Source organism: Lactuca serriola, chromosome 5 (assembly GCF_051521515.1).
Source record: "Lactuca serriola cultivar US96UC23 chromosome 5, Lser_US96UC23_V15, whole genome shotgun sequence".
Taxonomy (NCBI): domain Eukaryota; kingdom Viridiplantae; phylum Streptophyta; class Magnoliopsida; order Asterales; family Asteraceae; genus Lactuca; species Lactuca serriola.
In genome coordinates, this window is record NC_136412.1 from 169,975,249 (window position 1) to 169,998,586 (window position 23,338).

At 34.8% G+C, this 23,338-nt stretch overlaps 1 protein-coding gene across 1 annotated transcript; it reads right to left on the reverse strand.

Moving 5' to 3' along the window:
- Nucleotides 1-9,453: 9,453 nt before the first annotated feature.
- Nucleotides 9,454-18,199, reverse strand: LOC145053248 (DNA polymerase delta subunit 1). Its single transcript, XM_079001253.1, has 30 exons — nucleotides 17,832-18,199; nucleotides 17,343-17,453; nucleotides 17,079-17,185; nucleotides 16,810-16,969; nucleotides 16,432-16,627; nucleotides 16,201-16,336; nucleotides 15,980-16,117; nucleotides 15,811-15,888; nucleotides 15,604-15,695; nucleotides 15,261-15,327; nucleotides 15,103-15,174; nucleotides 14,465-14,551; nucleotides 13,878-13,997; nucleotides 13,697-13,795; nucleotides 13,517-13,624; nucleotides 13,215-13,310; nucleotides 13,061-13,126; nucleotides 12,916-12,972; nucleotides 12,742-12,829; nucleotides 12,538-12,617; nucleotides 12,330-12,443; nucleotides 12,128-12,242; nucleotides 11,866-12,038; nucleotides 11,715-11,786; nucleotides 11,487-11,561; nucleotides 11,305-11,394; nucleotides 11,068-11,228; nucleotides 10,775-10,848; nucleotides 10,583-10,670; nucleotides 9,454-9,777 (listed from the first exon to the last, which is right to left on the reverse strand). The coding sequence occupies exons 1-30, from the start codon at nucleotides 18,085-18,087 to the stop codon at nucleotides 9,690-9,692; spliced, it is 3,264 nt and encodes a 1,087-aa protein (XP_078857379.1). The 5' UTR covers nucleotides 18,088-18,199; the 3' UTR covers nucleotides 9,454-9,689.
- Nucleotides 18,200-23,338: the final 5,139 nt, after the last annotated feature.

Sequence of the window (23,338 nt, forward strand, 5' to 3'; positions counted from 1 at the left end):
GAGTGCTCATAAGTTCTGAGTATTGGATTCAACCCGCGCTCATTTGAATCACTTCATGGATTTTATCACGAGTGATCATGAGACGATAATATCTTATATTCTTTAAATCTAGAGATATGAGTTGTTACTATGAGTTGGTTATACATTGATTGCACGAAAACGCATTGGTAACTCGATGTTATAAAACGTGCCTTTGTGTATGATTCAAAAAGTAGTAGAACAAGCCATATGAGTTGAAGTTTATCCATTCCTTTTACCTTCGGGATAAAAGCGATATTTGTGAGACCCTCGATGATTTAATGATGATACATGTGAGTGCTTGGCCAAGCCAAGACTGATTTGATTTGTTCAATAAGCCAGTCATCATGAATCGGAAATCGGGAAACAACAAATAGACAGAGAGAATGATTATAATCCATGTCTCGATCCATATGATATCTAGAATGGAGGAATATATGATCCCTTATCTAATGGACAAGTCATTTACAAGGTCAAAGTTCGACAGCGGCTTTAAAAGCTACGATTGCCATTTAGGTTTTGAAGTCATACTCAATAATAGTATTAGACTTATCCAAGTGGGAGACTGTTGGATTAATGTCTAAGTCCATAACTATATTTGGTATGTACTTGACCCGACCCGGCATGGTTCATTTGGGTTGCACTTCACTGACACAATTTATATGGATAGTCTTTTGAGAACAGTATATTTATGATTTATATTAATATATTATAAGTTCTAATATATTATTATGGAATCATATTACTTAATTAGTATTGATCAAGACTTAATTTATAATTAATTAAGTGATTAAAATGAACTAATTAAATATGGACTATTATATATATGGAATGGGCCAAGTTCATTTAGGATTGTGCTAAGCTTTAATGGATAGTCCATGGAGTGTTTAACCCATGGATCATATGAAATGAAAGGTCATGGGTTTAACCCTAGTCTCCATACTATATAAAGATGTCCTTGGTTGGTGAAATAGGCACTAGTGTGGGTACACTAAGAGGGCTAGCCGATTTCACTAGAGAGAACCAAAGTATTCTTATTCTCAAAGTCTTCCAAGGTGTTTTTGTGATTTGTGATTCCACTTGAGGCTTCCACACTATTGGGGCTAAGCTCTTAAAGCTTGAAGACATCAAGCTACACCAAAAGGTATGTCATCTAACTAGTCTTTGTAGTATAGTTGCCTCATAGTATGCTAGTTAGGATTAAAGCCTTGGAAAGTTCTTATTTGCATGTATAATAGAGAAAACATAGATCCAAGGTTTATAGGGTTGAATGTACACCATAGGAGTGTTAGAATGCTCAAAACCCATCATTAGATTGGTATGATTATCTGCTATATACATGCTAGTGTATGATATTTATGTGCACATGATTGTTTGATTGTTATGGGGTTGGGTTGAGGCGGGTCCTGCTTCATGCTGTAGGCCAACATACCAAGGGCGGACCGGATAGACTGCAGGCCTAGGAGGGCACATAGTCAGGCTGAATGCCCGACGAGCGGTCCGGATAGGCTGAAGGCCCCGAGAGGGTGGTCCAGACGTGCCGAGGCTCAGAGAGTGGGCCAGATAGACTGAAGGCCCAATGCGGGCGGTCCAGTCATACTGTAGACTCAGAGAGTGGACCAGGTGGATTGAAGTCCCGGTGCGGGCGGACCAATCACACTGTAGACTCGAGATGCATGGTTGTTCTGTTTGTTTATATGATATGATTATGATTGTATGGCGTTGGTATTTTGGGGGAACTCGCTAAGCTTCGGGCTTACACTTGTTGATTTTGTTTCAGGTACTTCTGATGATCGCGGAAAGGAGAAGGCGTAACCATACACTTCCTCATATTTTGATTCGCATTTCTGGGATACTCTTATATGAAACTATTTTGAAAATAAATTTGTAATAACTCCTGGTATTTGAAATGCTTTTAAAAGTTTAAATTTGGCACGAATTTTATGGGTGTTACAAACTGCATATTAGCTGTTGAAAGGGAGAAAACCTAATATCTCCCACTTTCATGTCTTTGGATGTGTCTGTTACATATTGAATCAGAGAGACCAGCATTCCAAATTTGAAGCCAAAGTTGATGAAGGAATATTCTTGGGATATTCATTGTGTCTAAAGCCTACGGAGTGTTTAATCTTTCCAGAAAAACTATTGAGGAATCCACTCATGTTAAGTTTGATGAAGACTCGTACATACATGATTAAACTGATCATCCTCCCTTCATTCTGAATGAGCTCACCCTCTATCCCTCAGATACATTCTCTGAGCCTATTGTTCCAAATTATAATCCTATTGACCATGTTATTGACTCTGTTGACAACCATCTCTCTGACGCTGATGATCAATCACTCACTGAGGTTCAAGTTGTCAACTCTAAAGAACCTATCCCTAGCAATTTGTCCAATCATGAAGAACCAATATCAAATTATTTGTAACTAAATGATAATGCTAATCACATACTTCTTCATGACCATCCTGAATCTCAAATCATTGGAGATGTCAACTCAAGAGTTCTCACTCGTATCATGGTCTCTAGTAACTTCTGCATGTTTGTCAACTTTGTCTCCTTGATTGAACCAAAGAAAATTGTTGATGATCTCAAAGACGCTGATTGAATCAAAGCTATGCAAGATGAGTTGAACGAATTTGAATGTCATCATGTGTGGACGTTGGTTCCATGACCTCAAGTAAAGACCATCATTGGTACTAGCTTGGTCTTCAGGAACAAGTTGGATGAATATGGATTGTTATAAGAAACAAATAAATATTTGTTGCTTAGGGATTCTGTCAATTGGAAGGCTTAGATTATGATGACACTTTTTCTCCTGTTTCAAGACTCGAGGCAATAAGCTTGTTTCTGGCTTTTGCTTCTTTCATGAAATTAAAGTCTTGCAGATGGACGTCAAGATTGCACTTTTGCATGGAGATGTTCAAGAGGAAGTCTTTCTGAAACAACCTCCCGGTTTTGAGAGTGAATAATTTACAAACCATGTATACCGTCTGGATAAAGCTATCTACGGTTTGAAACAAGCTCCCAGAGCCCGGTACGATACTCTGGCGAATTATCTTCTAATGAATGGATATAAGTACGGTGCTATTGACAACACTCTGTTTATCAAGCAATCAGAATTATTCCTCAAGTTTACGTTGATGACATTATTTTTGGATCAACCGATGAGACGCTCAGTATTGAATTCGCTGAAGTAATGACTAAGAAATTCAAAATAAGCATGATGGATGAAGTAACCTTTTTCTTAGGTTTGCAGGTTAAGCAGCTTACTGATGGGATTTTTATTTATCAAACCAAGTATGTCGCTGATCTACTGAAGAGGTTTGGTTTCTTTGATAGCAAACTAGCAAAGACTCCCATGTCACCATCAGTGCCTCTATCTGCTAATCTAATTGGAGTTGATGTAAAGACTACCCTACACAGAGGAATGATAGGCCCCTTGCTCTATCTCACCGTTAGTCATCCTGACATCATGTTTGTAGCCATCTTGTGTGCTCGTTATCAAGCTAATCCAAAGTAATCTCATCTTCGTGCTATAAAGAGAATCTTTTGTTACCTAAAACACGCACCCAATCTTGGGTTATGGTATCCACATGAATCTAAATCCAAACTTGCGGAATATACTTACTCTAATCACAGTAGATGTGGTATTGATCAAAAAAGTACCTATAGGGAGCTCAACTGTTAGGAAATAGACTTGTGAGTTGGTCCGGAAAAAAGCAGACGTTAGTTGCTTGCTCTACTATTGAAGTTTAATATGTGGTTGCTGGAAGGTGTTGTATTCAAATTCTTTGGATTCAGAATCAGCTTCTGGATTATGGCTTCAATTTTTCTAAAACTCCCATCTGATGTGACAATACCGGTGCTATCCAGATGATTCAAAATCCGGTGCAGCATTCTAAGACCAAACACATTGATATCCGTCATCACTTCATCAGGGATATAGTTCAAAAGGGTAAAGTGGAACTCTTCTACATTCCATCCACTAATCAATTGGCAGATATCTTCACTAAGGCATTGGACGAGAAGACCCTGAACAAATTCATTATTGATCTTGGCATGCTTTCAATGACTTAATTTTTGTTTGTGTTGAAATTTTGTTTTTATCTGCTTTCACAAACAAAAAAAAGTACTTTATTTTTTTTGCTTCTACCAAAGTGGTTTGCATATCTTGTTTTTTTTAGATATAATGATTACAAGTGTTTTTCTTTTTCTCTATCTTCTATCAGGTATATCCATCAGTTGATATGCATCTCTCCTTTCTGAAATTAGAAAGAGATGGGTCCATGAAGAATGTTATGATTGCTCGGATTGTAAAGTCAAAAGTTGGCATCAAGTCTTCTTCATGTTGACAATTCCCTCTTTCTCCTTCATCCACTGTCATAGATGCAAAACAATCATTGTCAATATAATGAATCTTAGTTTCATCTACTGGCCCATAATCTGGTAAAACCTCAAGTTCCCATCTGTTGATTTTGGCAACTCGGTGATTACAAAGATTAGAGCCTATCAACTTGTTGGTTACAAAGACTATGTTCCATGTACTCTTCTCTCATCAAAGGATAAGAATTCTTTATCTTCCATTATTTGTTTTGCAGTATATTTTTTAATGAATTGAGTACTAATCTTTCTTCTTTTATAATCAAAATTTGAATGGTAGATATATTGGAAAGAAGAAATATTATTATGATCTTTCAAATCAAAAGATCTTTAGTATCAGTTTTTATGCTTTTCCTGAAAAAGGTAGCACCCAGGTCTTAATGATTCTTCTGTAAAAGTTGAATATTTTCTTTTTAACTATTTCCTCGTTGACTGATTTCTTTCTTCTCTCCTTTTGTCTTTTACCTCATTAAAGGAATTAATGGTGAATCTTTGATTCTAGACTGCAACTCAGCTCTTATTGGAAAGATTGTCCAATGTCATTAACTATTGGTAATATTTCTAATAAAATAGGGTACTTTTTGGTTTCCCTCAAGACCCAAATTGAGTAGAATAAATAAAGGAGAAATTAGTTTGTTAATTATTATGGTTAAAAATTAATTAGAAACTAATTGAAAATATATTTCGGGAATTAATTAACCGTTTAATTAATTAAATGGTTGAATAGTCAATTAATCAATAGTTGGTTGATCAGGAATATTCCAGAACCCTTATGGAATTAGGATTGGATGAAAATCACTTCATCCCACATGGGAAAATGAGTGAATTTTGTTCTAGGCATTCCATCCCACATGGGAATGAGTACAAAACCTAGGAAGGCATCCAAGGCTATAAATAGGACCTTATGGATGTCATTCTTCCTAGCACATTGGCTTGAAGTTTTGCCAACCCTTCTTCCTCTCCCCAAAGGAACGATTTCTAACCTTTTTAGGGTTTGTGAAATTGACCCTTCTCCTAGTTATTTTTTATTCCACTCTTTGGTCATTGAGTGTGATACCATTAGAGGGATTATGGTTTGTGTCCTCTCACCCAAGAAACTTCTAGGTGGATAAGATCAAGAGCTTAAGCATGGAGATCAAGGGCTACATAAGAGGTATGCTTTTCTTCCTTATGTTTTTATGTTTCATAGGGTAGCTGTAATTAGTATGAAGCCATAGATCCTAGGGTGCAAGTATACTTAGGTATATCATAGTTTGAATTTTTCGTTACCTAGTTTAAGTGTATTTGATGCATAGAAAACCCAACAGTTGTATCATAGCCATTGGTTCATAATTACAAGCACCCTTAATCCATATTTTATGCAAATGTTTGCTTGAAATTGAAAAGAAGAATAAAATTAGAAACTTAGAAACCTTTTAATCGTAGTTACGACATGACGCGGTTGAATTAGAGTTTCCTTTTTTATTTCAAATTTGAAGATTTATGATATGGATTATTACCAAATTGAAAATGTTTTAAATCTGGAAAATAATAAATATTATTTAATAGAGATTGAATTTAAATATTTATTTATTACCTAAATAGTGAATTTAAATATTTAATATTATTTATAATATAGATTTATAAATTTGAATATTAACCCTTCATGATTTATTAATTAGTACATTGCGTCCTCGCAATTAATTAGAATTAATATTAGACATCTAAATTTAAAGAGTTTTAAATTTACCCCTTATATATATATATATATATATATATATATATATATATATATATATATATATATATTAGAATTGTGTCTATTATATGTATAAGAAAGTTACAACACGTGTCCTCGTATGTTTTAAATATTGACATTATGAGTCTTACAATGAGTAGGCTCACTCATTCTGATGTAGGGGTTTAAGGAGGTCTTTATGATTCCTAATGAGGTCGGTTTTTAATATGTTTCGTGCTTACCACCCTCGCCACCCTATTGCATTTTAAGAGTGGAGTTACTGAAAATGTTTGATAGTGATAATGGTCAATCTAAAAGTATTATCAATATAAGAATAAAACAAAATCTTGTTTTATTAATAGAATGTGAATCTTATATTATCCATGAAAATTGCACATTTTTTTTATTATGTTGATCGAGCTTGTGTGGTTAACCGGCAGATCAATCAAGAGTATAGTTGAGAATGATATGGAACTCGTGAATCTTAAACGTAACTTGAGCCGGAAACCATGGGATTTTGTATGGTTAATTCACAATCTATTTAATGTGAATCTTATGTTATCCAATGTAAGACATGGACCAAATGCGTAACAAAAACAAACAGTAGGGACCTTCCGAGTTAAAAAATAAGTTAGAGACCAAACGCGCAAATTACCCCAAACCATAGGGACCATTCGTGTAATTTACTTTCAAATTAACAATTGTCCAAGTAAATGTTTTGATAAATATTTTATTCTATGAAATATTTGTTATGCTTCTTCAAATTGGCACAACATTGACATATTTAATCAACATAAATTAGGTGTGGCAATCGAGTTGGGTTGGCGGGTTGGTGAGTCAGAAAACATAAACTCAACCCAACGCATATAATATATGGGTTGGCGAATTGGTGGGTTGGAAACCTCAACCCAACCCAACCCATATAACTCGTTTAAGTATATGGGTTTGTGGGTTCAAAAGTTAATGGGTCAAACCCAACCCATATAACATATTTAATAAATAAGCAACGCATTTTAAAAAATGTGGTTTTTTCAACATAAATTCATAAAATAATTAAAGTAATTAACATTAAAAAAGGTTTTCAACATAAATTTATAAAGTCGATAACATCCAAATAAAATTGAAAAATGAAAACATTCATAGAAAGTGGATGTGTTCTTCTTTCATAACTCATGAGTATCTAAAAATAACGACATGTGTTTTTTCTTTTTTGATTAACGAACCACAAACGCAGATTAACCACATACGAATATGGAATGAATACAATGATATGAAATATTACGAATACGGATGGAAATCAAATTTCATTAATAATTAAATATATCAGGTTTTTTAAATGTAATATATATATATATATATATATATATATATATATATATATATATATATATATATATATATATATATATGGGTTAGCAGGTTGACCCGCTAACCCAAACAGGTAACCCAACCCAACCCATAAGATAACCAGGTTGGCGGGTCAAAAATCTCAACTCAAACTCGTCTATTTTCGGGTTGGATCGGTGTCGAGTTACGGGTTGGGTTGAAAGTTGTCACCTAGACATAAATGATCAAATTAAAACAAAAAAATAATTAAAAAAAAAAAAACTTTTTTTATTAGACAATACCCGGTCTACCCAAAACTCGATAAATATACCTAATCAATACAACACCCCTAGTGTAGTGGTTTCAGTTACTTGGATGTGACCACCTTTATATAATATAAGTATAAATTAAATAATATTCATAAAAATACTAATCTAATAAGGATAAAATAATAATTCGAAATCAAGTAGGTAACAAAATAAAACAATTACCAACCATATATATTATTGAAATAATGAGGATTATCGATGTGATAAAATTTAAAGTAGGGCTAAATTCAAATAAGTTAGATTTTTATAAACCCCAATGAACATTTATATAATTTAGTCTTACTTTATAGAATAAATTATTGAAATCGATCTGTCGTTTATCAAAATTATGTGTTTGGTCTTTAACTTTTATTTTATTCGGATCATCCCTATAATATGAATAGTATAATTTTATTATGTTTTTAGTCCCTACTCAACATGAAATTACTCTTTTACCCTTTCTAATTTTTTTATTTGTTTTTAATGTTAGTTTTATATTTTTAATAAAATAATATAAAATGCCCACTTCACACACACCCTCTCTCTTTGTACCATATCTCTCTCATTCTCTCTTGGAAAACTCTAAATCACTTTACCCCATCATAGCCCACATCATCGCGCCATCACAAGACCGCCACCAGAAAACCCCCTTCCCTCCTCCTTCCACCGCCACATGCCTGAGAAAAGACAAGCTTTTATAGTTACCTGCAATAGTGCAACCAGTTGTCATCGCCGCTCTGAGTCTGGTTCAACTTCTTCTATTTTTTTTTCTTCTGGTGGTGATCAATTACAGCGGTGGTGATTATGATTGATGGCAATAGTGTTGGTTGTGGTTAATGGTAATGTTGTTGACGGTGGTTGATGATATTGGTGTTGGTGGTGGTTGATGAGTGATGACAATTGTGTTTATGGTGGTTAGCGTTAATAGAGTTGGAGGTAATGGTCAACGACAAAGGTGTGGTAGTGTCGATGGGGGATGGGGGAAGAGAATGCAATGGGTTTGGCTGAATGTAAAAAAAAAAAAAAAAAAAAAAAAAAAAAAAAAAGGTAAATTAGTTTTTTCATGTGTCATGGAAAAAATTCATAAAAAAATAATACCACAAGGACTGAATGTAAAAAAAGATTAATAATAAATAAATGAAAAAAAAAACAAAATATAAGGTAAAATAGTTTATTCATGTGGCGGACAAAATTCACAAAAAAAATAACACCACAAGGACTGAATGTAAAAAAGATTAACTATAAATAAATAAAAAATAACAAAAAAAATAGGGTAAAATAGTTTTTCCATATGACAATTCACAAAAAAATAATACCACAAAGACTGAATGTACAAAAAAAAAATAGAGACCAAACACAAAAATGATTTTGGTAGTGTCTTCTTGTTTATATTATTATATTATGCGACAGAAATTTGTAAGTAAAATCTATGACATTGATTCTCATGTACGAAGCATTTCTTTTACTTTTTTCATGATCATAGAAATGAATGAACCAACACAACTTAATCGAGTCAACATATTCACTCACCATCTTACTAGGATTCCTCTTAAAATCACATGCGAAAATCAACCATGTCCACCATCTAAATTCAACAAAACAGTCAAGTCGATTACAATTCACAAAAAAAAAAAAAAAAAAAAAAAAAAAAAAAAAAAAAAAGGTATAAGACACCTGTCTAGTCCCATAACTGTATCAGATATTCGAACAGCTAGCTAGCTTAGCTATATATGTAAAATGATAAAGTAGCAACTAGTGATTCAATACAAGAAGTGGTTATTTTTAAGAGTTGATTACAAGTTTTAAGAAAATATTCTGGTACCATATCAGAAAAAACACATGTACATAATAAACTAAAACTATCTTTTTCGATTACTTGCCATAAACTAAAAGTAGAAGGTGGAGTCCAAGGGCGGGCAAAATGGTAATTTAGACCTCAGAAGTTCCATCGTTCTAATTGGACTTTGGCTTCTGCCATGTCTTTCTGAGCTTTTTTCCTCCTGTAAAATATCGGGCAATCCCGGCTACAAAAACAAAAACATTTTTTGACATTATATTACCCTATTATTGACTTTTTGTTCACACTTATATTAAACACTACTTTTAGGTTAAAGAAAAAGTTGAACTTACAAACTTTCATGTATTTGTTTATATTACAAATACAACATTGTACTTTAAAAATTCTACCCAAAATTATCGAAATGTCATCCAAATACATTAGCAATTTTCACTGCTATAATTGGGTAGATATTTCAAAACAGGTTGATTTTTTAAAGTACAATGCTATAATAGAGAATGAAGCAAAAGTAGGTTGGTATTTTTTGCAATTAGCCATAAACTAAACTTTACATACTAGAATGCAAATGCTATTTTTAAAACGGATTTAGGTAAAAAAGTTAAATTATAATTATTCCCAATGTCTTTAAGTTGCCAACAAACCCAAATTATTACATAGAAATGTAACAAACTTTTTTTTATTTCCATCTGCTATAAAAGGTATAGCAGGAGGTCATATTTCAATTTTACACTTTTGGCCCAAGTTTTAAATTCAGTTACGACTTTGCTCCAAACTTTATATTTTGTTACGAATTAGGTCCAAGCTTATTTTTTTACAAACCCCTAAATTTAATTTTCTTTACAAGTTTTTAAAGACTTGATGTATATTTTTTTTAACCTTTTTCTACATATAAATCCCACAGAATCCATTTGTCAAATGAATTATGTGGTACTCATTTGCAACTAAGAGCTGGAGAGAAATGGAATTCCAATTCCAATTCCGATTCCGACCAAGTATGTGGGAATTATGCAAGAAAGAGATGGGCACCGCACCTTGTGCATAAAACATCTTGATGAAGAGACCCTTGGCACTCCTGGCACTGTGTCCATAGCTTCCCAAACAGCTTCTCTAACTCAGATACTACAAAACAATTGACCCAAAGTCAACAATCTGGCATTTTAATTTTATAATTAATTAATACTCTCCAGAATGTTATGTTGGAAGAAATAACAAAAGATTCATACCACTAGCTACGCTTTTGCAATAAAACTCAGCTTCCCTTTCCTTGCAATGCGAGCAAAGTGTTTCATCTGTACCACTGAAAACAAAACAACAGATTGTGTTGACTTGGTCAATGATGTTTTATAGCATATTGAGAGAATAAGGCTGTGTTTCTTTTCTTTTTACTTGCAGTTTGGATAAATGACTTTTTAACAAGAGAATAAATGACGAAAAAAGTCAAAGCCTAATTTTTTTGATTTTTATTCTTTCTGCATTAAGTAAAAAAGAAAGATTGGTATTTGGTAAAAAATGGTACCTGATTTTAGCTTTGCATCCAAGACAACTTAATTGCTTCTTTGCAAACTTCATTATGCCACTATTTGATGGTGTAGAGATAGAAATAGATCTGGTATGGCTTCCATGAAAAAGTTCACTGCTAGCATTCTTCAAAATGGGTTCAAAAATTCTCAGAAGTGGCTGCAAAATAAATTTAACTCTTTAGCAACGAGTCTGAATATAATTTTTTTTTGTTTTTTTTAAAAAGGTAACAAACCTTCTTTATTTGATTTTCAAGGTAGTACCCATGATCAATCGGTATATTATTTTCCAACACAAATATTGGGTCCTCTGACTTCTCATACGCCTGTGCTTTTCATAAACTTTTAGTTGTTAATAGTAGTTACACCACAAAAGGGCATATAAGTCAAAAACGATAAAAATTGTGGTCGAGTTTACCTTGGCACTTTTGGCACCTTTAATAATCACATATGGCACACGATCACCTACATTTGGAGCAGTAGCTGCATCCCTCTGTGTAAATAAGACAAGAAAAGGACATCTAGTTTTCTTAAAAGTGCCAATGAAATGATTTTTTATATATGTTACTTTAATAATTCTACAGCAATTAAATGCAAAAAATAGCAACATATAATGCCTTAATAATACATTATACACAATACGAACCTTTCTCATTCGCTCTGCAAGTTCAACATGTGCTGCCTTAACTTCATAATCCTCTCCTGTTTTTGTCAATCCCTGTTATAACTTAACTAGTTAATAAAGGCATATAAAATTTCTACCTTCTAGTAAACTGTAAATAATTTAACTTTGTTACCTTGGTAATAACCAGAAGAGACAAATCCATGCGATTCATAAGTAAATCCGAAATAGTATCCTTCACAAACTGAACAGCTCCAGGCACATCTCTGTCTATTAGTATTTTATGAAGGCACTCAGTTACCAGGTTTTTTACTAACAAACAGTTGTCCCTTCTAACTGTTTCAATACCTGAAAAATACAACTCAGTGGTCAAAAAACAGATTTTTTTATTAAAAAAATTTAAAAAGAAAAAAAAAAAAAAAAACAATCTTGCTTACCTTTTGTATCCATCTTGTCAAATTTGTCTGGATTTGTCCAGTAAAGACCAGCATATCTCTTTTTACTGATCAGTAGATATGGGAAATAAACCTTTTCAAACTCAAGTTTGATAGGCTTTAGAAAGAAAAAAAAAAAAATACAAACAATCAGTCAAAAACATGTCAGAAAAATATTTATATTATTGTTAAGAGAAAAAGTTACCTTGATGAAAGTGGCACTGATGTAATCAGCAGCTTCCCTACCCAGTTTCATGGCTTCATCCACAGTTGGGACACCAAATTGTACCATGACTGAATCTGTATCCCCATATATGACCTGGCATTTCAAGTAATTAGTTCATCGTCTTTCGTTTAAAACATCAACTATAAAAGAAAACTAAATAAATAAGGGTAGTGTCATAGTGTTATACCTCAGCATTATGTTCATATCCTGCAAGTGTTGTGAATTTATCTTCTACTAGTTTTTTTGTATGTTCAATCATCTGTCGCCCTTCACAAATCAGTGAAATTATAAAATTAGATAACTCATCAACCAATAGGTGTTATTTTCATGATTAAATAATCATTTGAAGTAAATGAAAATGTAACTGCATGGGTGATGATATATATATTACCATAGCTTGTAACACTAGAAGATATCTCTAAACATGGTAACTGGCCAATGGTAGCCCCTGTAAATCCATACACTGAATTTGCACTTATCTGGAAAATGTCCCATGATAAAGCAATGTTAAGAATTAGCTACATAAAAAAAAAGTAGGTAAATGATATTTTTTTTGGTGTGTTACCTTCAAAGCCAGCTGGCGACCATCCAACACAGCTTTCACTAGGGGGTCTTTTGCTTCCTGTAACCCAATAAACTCATTATTGTAGAAACAGAATAGCAACATAGTTTCAACTATTTTATCTGACTTCATATAAGAATTGACATACTTTCAAATCTGCTTTAGCTCTTCTACGAGCAGCCAACAGTTCTTCAAGAATCTCAGGAAGTATACCCTGAAAGTATATTGTAATTAATCATTTGTCAAAAAAAAAACTTTTTATGGTATATTATGATACAACATGTCATCAACTCTGTGAGAACCTTCTGTAAATCTGACTTCACAAATGTTTCACCCGATGGAGTTTTATTGACGCATTCTGGTGGAAGGTTGAGCTTCTTGGCATCTTCAGAAGTCACCTTAACAAAAAAAAACAGCAAAACAGAATAAATGACCTTTTTACCCTTACAATCCAAAAAACAAGTTTCATAATATTCATCAATTATAACATGGGATGGAATGCCCTTAATCAGAATTCCAATATTTCACAAACCAAATGAAACAATTTATTTATCCTAGAAACGTAACTTGAACACTATATATTAATGGGAAAAAAATGTCTTACTAGAGTGCAGTAGCATAAGTTATATGCCATCATGATTGAGGGATATAGAGATGCAAAATCCAATGTTGCAATTGGCTTCTCATAGAATCCTGCTCTGGCTTCCAAAACCTATACAACAAGCTCTGAGTATAATTTTTTTAACCCTATAGAATGTGAAATAGTGAGGAACCATATACTCACAGTTGCACCTTCATATGTCCCTTGTTCAGATCCTGCTTGTTTCACATTAGGAAGCACGAGATTCTTTTGTTTTGCTTTCCTTAGAAGTTGAGACAGCACCTACATACAGTTACTTAAATTTCAGAATCTAATCTTTCCATTAATATAACAATAAGCACAAAATCCAAAAAAAAAAATTGACCTTGATACTCTGTCCTCTAGAAAGGAGAAATGATATTGGAACACCAGTGACTCGAGCCATTTCCACATAATTGTAAATGTACATCAACTTGTCCAACAGCCGTTGAGGGAGATAAGCATCCTGTAATAGTAATAATAATAATAATAATAAATATTCCACTTTCTTCAATTAATTAGCAAAGAAAGAAAATTTTCTTAATCCCTTCACGAATTGTGATAGATTGCTTTAGGTAAAGACTAAAATATTTTGGGTTAAATGCAAGAAAGAGCAATGTTATCCATTTATAGCATTGTACTTTCAATTATGTTTTTATTAGGACATTATACTTTTAAAGTCTACCCAAATATAGAAGTTAAACTATTTTGTATTTGGGTATCACTTCTACAATTAGGTATAATTTTCAAAAGTACAATGTTGTAATAGGAAAAAAATGAAAGTAGGATGCTATAATGAACATATCAATCAAAGTACCTTGCTATTTTTGTGAATTTAATCCAAATGTTTTCGCAGTTGCAAGGTCATAATAAATCAAGGATTGAGCAACCATTAGTGATCACTAGTCATGTAGATTAATGAAAGAATGTCACCTTAAGACAATATACAGCCAATCTTCGTCTTGTCTCTGGGTTTCCATTCTGAAGATCAGATATAATTGAATGATGAACATCCTCTTTCTGCAAAATCAAACACCATATTGCCAAAACATTAGAATAGCATTACAATATAGAAGGGAAAAAACAAGACAAAAGTAGTTCAATCTACATCAAGAGAAAAGCATAAGAGGGTGAAGAAAAAAATATGCATTAAAATTATTGTGTCAAGAAAATGCACAGATTGATATTCATGTTTCCTTTTTCTCTTTGTTGTCTTTACTTTGTTGTATCTGTTGTTTATAATGATGAATTAAATGCAAAAAACAGCAATGTACTTTCATTTATTAGAGTATTATAGCATTCTACTTTCATTTTTTTCTATTACAACATTGTATTTTCGGTTTTTTTATTAGGTTGTTGTACTTTAAAAAATTAGCCAATTATAACGTTCTACTTTCAGCTTTTACTTATAATGAAAATTACTTTATATTTGAATCATATTGTTATAACTTATAATTGGGAAGATTTATCAAAGTAACAATGATGTAATAAAGGTAAATGAAAGTAGGATCCTATAATAAACAAATGAACGAAAGTATGTTGTTTTACAAAACATCAGATAAAAAGAATACCTGCTCATTAAGAAAGTGTGCTGAAACAGAATTCAGTGAGTATGAGCTTAACTTATAATCTCTTTGCATAGCCTGTAAATAAGACAATGAATTAAAACCTTATAGTTATCCCTACATATCAACTTACTTGTTCAATAACATTTTACAGAAGTAATGACCTGAAGTAAATCAAACTGAACTCTCCCTTCCAAAGTAACTTCTTTACTTTCCCTTGTACCATACTGTCTGCAATGTAAAACCAATATTGGGAAAATTCAGCATCATGAAGACCTTTCTTTATCTTAAAGAAAAATTCATGTTTCACAAATGCATGTGATGCAATCTTGTCCTCCTCTAAGACTGTGTCTGTTACACAGAACAGGACTGGATGGGACTGAACAGGCTTTCTAGGGCTATTTTCGATGATTAAGATGAGAAGGGCATTCACGTCTTTTGTGCAGATGAGAGGTCAACAGTCATATTCATAAGTTGCAAGAAATAAAGCAAACAATCAGCCATGACCTTGAAGAAAAAGTTGTATCTTTCACACGAACCCTGCTATTTCTGATGCGCCCCAATAATGGAAACTCAGTAATCCCCAATGTCTCCGCCCTCTGCAAGCAAAATTACATTTTTAGTCGCTTAGTAGAAAGGGTTATGTGTATGTGTATGTATAAACAGAAATATAAAGAATTTATAGTTTATACACCAAAAAAGAAGCATGACTACCTGAATCAGATATGGCAAGTCGAATTTGCAAATGTTATAGCCAATTATGATATCTGGATCAATTTCCCTGACAAAATCCTGAAAGAGAAAGAAAAGTTTTTCAGCTCCCTTGAACATAAAACTATGAATATAATATTTTTAAGCATATATAAAGGTACAAGAATATTACCCTCCAAGCCAGTAAAACTTCTCTCTCTGTGTCAAATGACATGACATCAACACCAACTATTGGTGAACATGACTTTAGGGTCATGACATTTCTCACAAATGGTTGTTCCTCTCCCTGAAGTGTGACCAGATTTGCAATCTAGTAAAAAGAATGCAATCAAGAACTGTAACATAACAATTTACTTGAGTAAATTTTACTTAAAAATATATATGAATTAAAACCTGAATAACAGGATCATGTGTAGGCTCAGGGAAAAGACCCTTTCGACCAGCACACTCGATGTCAAAACTCAATATGCGAAATGGAGCCATTTTTGAAAATTCTCCTTCTGGAGCATGGCTAATGAGTTCTGAATAACTATAATTTTTGTCAAGAAAAGTTATAATCTAATTTGGTTTAATTGAAATTTGAAAATGTATTTATTGGACACATGTGAAGAAGATTAAGGATACAGGCAATCAAACTCTAACTGAGAAGATGAAAGGCTCTTTATTGTCTTCTTGTATTTGTGAGCTGGAACTTCAATCCAATTGCCACCAACAATGTTGCAATCGATCATGAACCGAAGAACAAAAAGAACATTACTTTCATATGTCATGAAGCTTTTCATGCCAATGCCATCAATTTGTATCCCTTTGTCAAGAATGCCTGCCAAGATTCCATGGAGTGTTAACAAGCAATAAATAAACAATAAAGGACAGCATACATTGAAATGGCATTTTCAATGCATGTAGATAATAGAAGTACTAACTGAGATAAATAAAACATCTATAGTTTTGCAAATAAATGAAACTTTTACAAGAAAAAAATCTAGAGGTTGTCCACCTTACCTCGGCAACTAGCAACCATGGTTGGCAATGCAACAACAATTTTAAGAAAAGGCTGAGAACTATGTTGCTGATAGTACATGATGCTCTTTTTTTGAACTAGTTCTATACGATGGATAAACTTAGGAACATTGTTGCTCCTGTTGACTTCCCTCATCCTCCCCTGCACGAAGTTGAAAACATTTATTTGTTGTCCAATGACTAGGTACATGTACATCAATGTACATGGAAAGAAATAAAAGAAGTAGAACTTAATCAGTAGATGAAGATACCTCAAGAAGTTGATGAAAGCGGGATATGTCATCAGGGCCCATTCCAGAAGGGCAGCTAATATAGAAGTATGGTTCAAATCCATGAACATTACAGCATACACTATTCCCTAATTACAGGCCAAGAACCATCAAATCAGGGGAGATATGTGTGAGGTGTACCCCAAATATATAAATAAATTATAATGATACAGTTGCAGTACTTTGCGTTAGAGTAGTGATTTTATACAACACGTAGAAGAGAAAAAAAGAGAGAAGAGGAAATACCTTCCTTGGTTACACCAAATATTCTGATGATAGCAGCAGGACCAGATGAATTAGGTATCAAACCTTTGTGGCTCTCTCCAATCACGTAATCAATCTCCAATTGTTGAAAAACTACATGCCAAGCATAGAGGTAAGTGAAAGTCCAGAAAGAAAGTGTTTACTTTTGAGGCATTATTGTTGGTATAGGGGATACACCTTGATTTTAAATGTCAGTTTAATAATTTCGACATAGCAGATGGAAATAGATAAAGGTTTCATACAGATACTGCTTCATGTTACGATTTTCCTCAAGAAAATGTAATAATTTACCTCGATTTTATAAAGGAATACAACTCATTATGTTAATTGCACTTTTCATCGACGAATTTTTCGTTTACGGAATCCAGAATTAGATCTGTGGATTTCGGAACAATTTGTTTGGACGAACCCTAACGAAAAGTAAAACCCTAGAAATTTCAGTTAAGCAACAGCAATAGTAGTATAAATTACCTATGTTCTCTGACTGAGACTGGTACCCTGTAGATAATGCCGGCCGCTTCCATTTCTCAAGACGAGTTGCGAGGGCTTCCCGGTCCTGCATATCGCGGAGAATGAGTTCATCTTCGTCGATGAGGTTTTCTTCAATGAATACATCCTCGTCCATGTCTTCCTCTTCCATGGCGGGCTCTGCAGCATGTTGCTTTGGAGGTTGTTGCGACACTGGTGGTTGCTGCGCCGGCCGTTTCCTGCCGTTGCCCTTGTTCATGGTTGTTGAGAGTCTGTGTGGTGGCTGTGTTAGAACTTAGAAGCTGAGAGGGAATTGGCGGGGAGAAAAGAGTGAAATGGGCGCCAATTTCATGTATGTTTATAGCGAATGCAAGTGATGTGCACGTCATGTATTCTTGTATTCGATGCTTTTTAAATGATCCTGCTGAGTTTTTTTTGTTAGGGTTATTATTATTGTGGTTTAATCAATCAATCGCTTTAATAAAAAAGTACCATAATGACACGTGTTTATCTTCTCCTTAGCCCTCTTTTTCAAAGTGAATTTTCTAAAATGTCTCTTATGCTATTTTGATGCGTTGCTATTCAATACGTAACTTCATGATTTTAATTACTAAGATCCATAAGTCTCGTTAAATACATATTTTTTCTCTATTTTCTGCATTAAACCCTTAATTTTTTTTCCATCCGCGACAGTCATATCATTAAACCCGTAACCTTCTTCTGTATCCATCAATCGTTGAGTTGCAGATTCATTTCTTGAAAAATCTTCGTTGATTGCATCATTATCGATTTGAAGAGTATTCGATGAGCAAATCATTATCGATTGGGTAGGGCTCCAATCAACAATGCACTAAGGGTGAAGATTGAAAAATCAAATGACTGAGTGATTGTAGTGATGTCCTGCAAGGATGGTAAGGATGAAATTATGGATAAATAGGAAGTATGTTAGCTACACACCTGAGCAAGTTAAAGCCCTTGAAAGGCTCTATATGTAGCAATTTTGTTCTTCCGAATCTATTTTAAAATGGTGGTCTGAGTTCAACTTTGAACTTTTTGGTTGTTAATGATCTTTACAAATGCAAATATGCAAAGAGAAACAGGAAAAGGGTTTCCCATCTTCAGTCTGTGAATCAGAAGCTAACAACTATGAACAAGCTTATAATGGAGGAAAATGGTAGGTTGCAGAAGCAAGTGTCGCACCTGGTATACAAGAACAAATGATGTCGTCAACATACAAAAAATGCGAGACTTTTTTCTTTATGAATTTGACTTAATCTCTTAAAATATACATAATCAAAATTACTTGAATTGCAAGAGACTACTTTTCAAATTTAGGGAAAATGTTAACGATATACATGATCTTAGATTGTGAAACCTGAGAACATTAGATCAGTTCTAAAGACTATGATTGTGCAACAAGGGAGTAGAAACTGTGTACATGATTTTTGGCCACACATGGATATAAAATTGAACATTATACATAATGTTTGACAATTTTATTGATTGTATATTTGGCTGAAACTTACATATCTTTATTTTGGCTGGTACCCTTGCTCGTCTGGATAGGGATGCTCGAAATTATAAAAAGTATGCTACTTCGTTATTTTTTATTTGTTTATTTTTATTTATATCACTCGTGAAAGTGTGTTGTCAATTCTGAAGTTAAAAGTTATAGACAGCTCGTTTTGATGAAATACAATCAACATGTTTCTAGCTTTTTTGATCATCACCATTTATGATTTGTTAAACATAAGTATTATATATTTATTGACTTTTTAACACTTTTCTTTTCTAAATAAGCATAAAGAATTTAAGATGCAACCAACAACAAATAGGATTATTTGTTAATGAACAAAATTGATTCTTTATTTGCACTCTTTAATCATTTGGAGTATTAGTAACTAAAAGAATGCACTAGTGTCACACCTCGCTAATGCGGAAATACAGGGTGTGACAGTACAAAGGGTTTCATAGCAAAAGTTAAAAGACAACACCAACCATGGTATTAAAAATCATTACAAATTTGCAATGAGTTTGAACACCTTTTTTAAAAGAAATTACAATGTATTTAAAAGTCAACGCAGGCAAATGCCCCTACAAGTGTTGTGTCTCTGTGTACCTCTTACTAGATGATTCTTGAAAAACCATGTAAAACGAACTTCAATTATAAAAATAGTTGGTGAGTTCACATATTAAAAATAATATTGGTTTCATAAATCGAAATCAAAGATTTGATTAAAATTTCCAAGAATAAAACCCTAACTCAACGATTTGGATGACAACAACTCGACGAGTAGGAACTGGAAAATGAAACCCTAATTTCCATGGTTTTACACCTTATTTAAAGGTTCATTAGCCTCCCTATGCCTCCCTTACCGTCCCTCTTGAGCTCAGAAAACCCTAATCGCGCCTACTCTCCATTTGTAACGTCCGAAAAATACAACCCAAAAATTATTGTTTTAATATTACTAAAAACCACAACACCAAATGTTATATAATAAAACCATGAATCGTATGTCTCAAAATGTCATAGTAAATGTATCAATTCAAAACCGAAGTCAATATCATATCAAAATATCTGAATAAAACTCCCAGGAATAAACTACATTGTGGTGTGTGACATGCCATCAACCCGAGTTCTTCCCCTTGCTAGCGGAAGTACCTGAAACCAAATCTGAAACTGTAAGCACAAAGCTTAGTGAGCTCCCCCAAACTACCACATACCATACAAAACATATAAAACACATATTGGGCCTTGCCCACTGCATCAGACTGAAATCCGGAAACTACATCGGACCAAAGTCCGGAAACTGCATCGAACCGAAGTCCGGAACTAACCAGGGTCTTGCCCTCTGCATCGAACCGAAGTCCGAAAACTGCATCGGACCGAAATCTAGAACTAACCAGGGCATTGCCCTCTGCATCGGACCGAAGTCCGGAAACTGCATCGGACCGAAATTTGGAACTAACCAGGGCCTTGCCCTCTACATCGGACTGAAGTCCGGAACTGACTGAACATAGCATAGCATAAGCATAACAAATAGCATAAACACATATATTGCATACTGCATCGGACCGAAGTCTGGAACACATAACACAAAAACATGCTTGAATCAAAAAGACATCAAGCACATTGAACTACTGCGTCGGACCGAAGTCCGAAAACTACTACTAACTAAATGGGTCGGCACTATGGTCGTAGACCCATTTTACTGGAAGGAAAACTCACCTCGTAACACTGGCTGCTGAGATGCTAACTTTGAAACTGGCTGACTGCTGCTCCGGAACTCCCCGGCTACAATCCCATAAATACTAAATCGGACACTGATAACTGTTCTCAGGGTAAAATGACTACTTTACCCCTGGTCAAATTCAACTTTCAGTTGACTGGACTCGCCGAGTCAGGGCGTAGACTCGCCGAGTCCCTCCATTACTAGATCTGAACTCTAACTCACCGAGTCCATTCCCACTCACTGATTCACCCTAAACTCTCAAAAGGTGAAAAAACGGGGACTCACGACTCGACTCGTCGAGTCCGAAGAACAACTCGCCGAGCCCAAGCATGTCACTACTATACAGTCGATTTTGCTAAATTCTGGTGCATCTAATTCATAGATCTGGGTTCCTAGGATTGGTGTCACACGTAAAGTTTCTAACTTTACGTGCATGCATGCTCATAAGAAGCTCAAATGCCCAATAAAGAGCTAAAAGGGGAGATCTAGGTTTGGAATGGGAGTTTAGCTCAATAAAGTTGGCAACCTTGAGCTTAAGGAGTTCTTAAATGCTTAGATCTGAAACCCATTCATCTTAACTACTCTTAAATCGACATCAATGTCTATAAAATGGTTCAAAAACAACACTAGCAAGCTTTTAAGGAGATCTACATGATGACAAGCAAAGATTCGAGCTTTATACCTTAATGGAAACTAGAATGACACAAGAAACTCGGATCTTCTTTGCTCCTCTTGAAAATCCCTCTTCTATCTTCTTCTTCTAACTCCAAAATGCACCAAAATCCTTCACAAGATGAGAAATACTCCAAGAATGCTTAAAGGAAGGATAAGGTTTAGTAAGGGACGTTATGAGGGTGATGGAGGTTGATATTGGGCGCAAAGAGTTGTTTACATAGGGTGCAAACCCTTGAAATTAGGGTTTCATCCAGACTGGCAGACTCGTTGAGTCCAAGAATATGGACTCGTCGAGTAGCCAACTTAAACCGCGTGCAAATCCCGTCTCTACTCGACGATTCGGGCTACTGACTCGTCGAGTACCCCTTAAGAATTGAAAATTTACTTTATTTAAATCACATACCAGAAATGGGGCATTACAACTCTCCCCCACTTATCTTAGACTTCGTCCTCGAAGTCTGCTGTTGTTGAATATGAAAATAACTCTGGATAATGCTCCCTCATCTCTTCCTCGGTCTCCCACGTCCACTTTGAACCCTTTCAATGCTGCCACTGCACCTTCACTAACTGAACCACCTTATTCCTCAAGGTCTTCGTCTTTCGATCTAAGATAGCAACTGGTCTCTCGATATAATTCAGGCTGCTATCAAATCGAATAATCTCCAGGGGTACAACTGCTGACTCGTCCACCAAACACTTCTTAACTGAGAAATGTGGAAAGTGTTGTAGATCTGGATAAGCTCTGCTGGGAGATCCAATCGGTAAGCAACCCGACCCACCCAGACCAAAACCCTAAAGGGACCAATAAACCTGGGTTCCAGCTTGCCCCGCTTCCGGAACCTGATAACACCCTTCCAGGGTGATACCTTCAGGAGGACCATGTCGCCCACTTGGAACTCTAAGTCCGAACGCCTCCAATCGGCGTAACTCTTTTGCTGACTCTGCGCAGTTTGCAGTCTGCTACGGACCTGTTGGATCAACTTTGTGGTCTTGAGCACCATCTCAGTGCTCCCAATGACTCGCTGACCGACCTCGCCCCAACAAATCGGGGTCCTACACTTCCTCCCGTAGAGCATCTCGAAAGGAGGGCGGTCAATACTAGCGTGGTCACTGTTGTTATACAAAAATTATGCTAATGGAATATATGTATCCCAACAGCCACCAAAATCTAGGACACATGCCCGAAGCATGTCCTCGAGAGTCTGAATCGTCCCCTCGCTATGCCCGTCCGTCTGGGGGTGGAAGCGGTGCTAAAATGAAGACGAGTCCCCATCTCTTCATGAAACCACTTCCAAAACCTGGAAGTGAACCGGACATCTTGTGACAACCCGAATTTTTCCATCCAGTTCTGTCTAACACTTCATTAAAAGTCAAACTCATTGTTGTTATCTTTTAGCACAATTAGGAGTTTATTTGAGCGTTTTGAACCTTGTAGACTTAAGGAATAAGTGTCGGGGTTTATCTGTTGAATCTATAGCTCAAACAACAAGTCTGGAACATCTTAACCAGGAGTTCACGGCCACCACCATGGAGTTTATGGCCGTAAACTCCATGTGGGCCGTAAACTCCTCCTATAAGGTCAAGTTCTGGCCACTTTGTTCA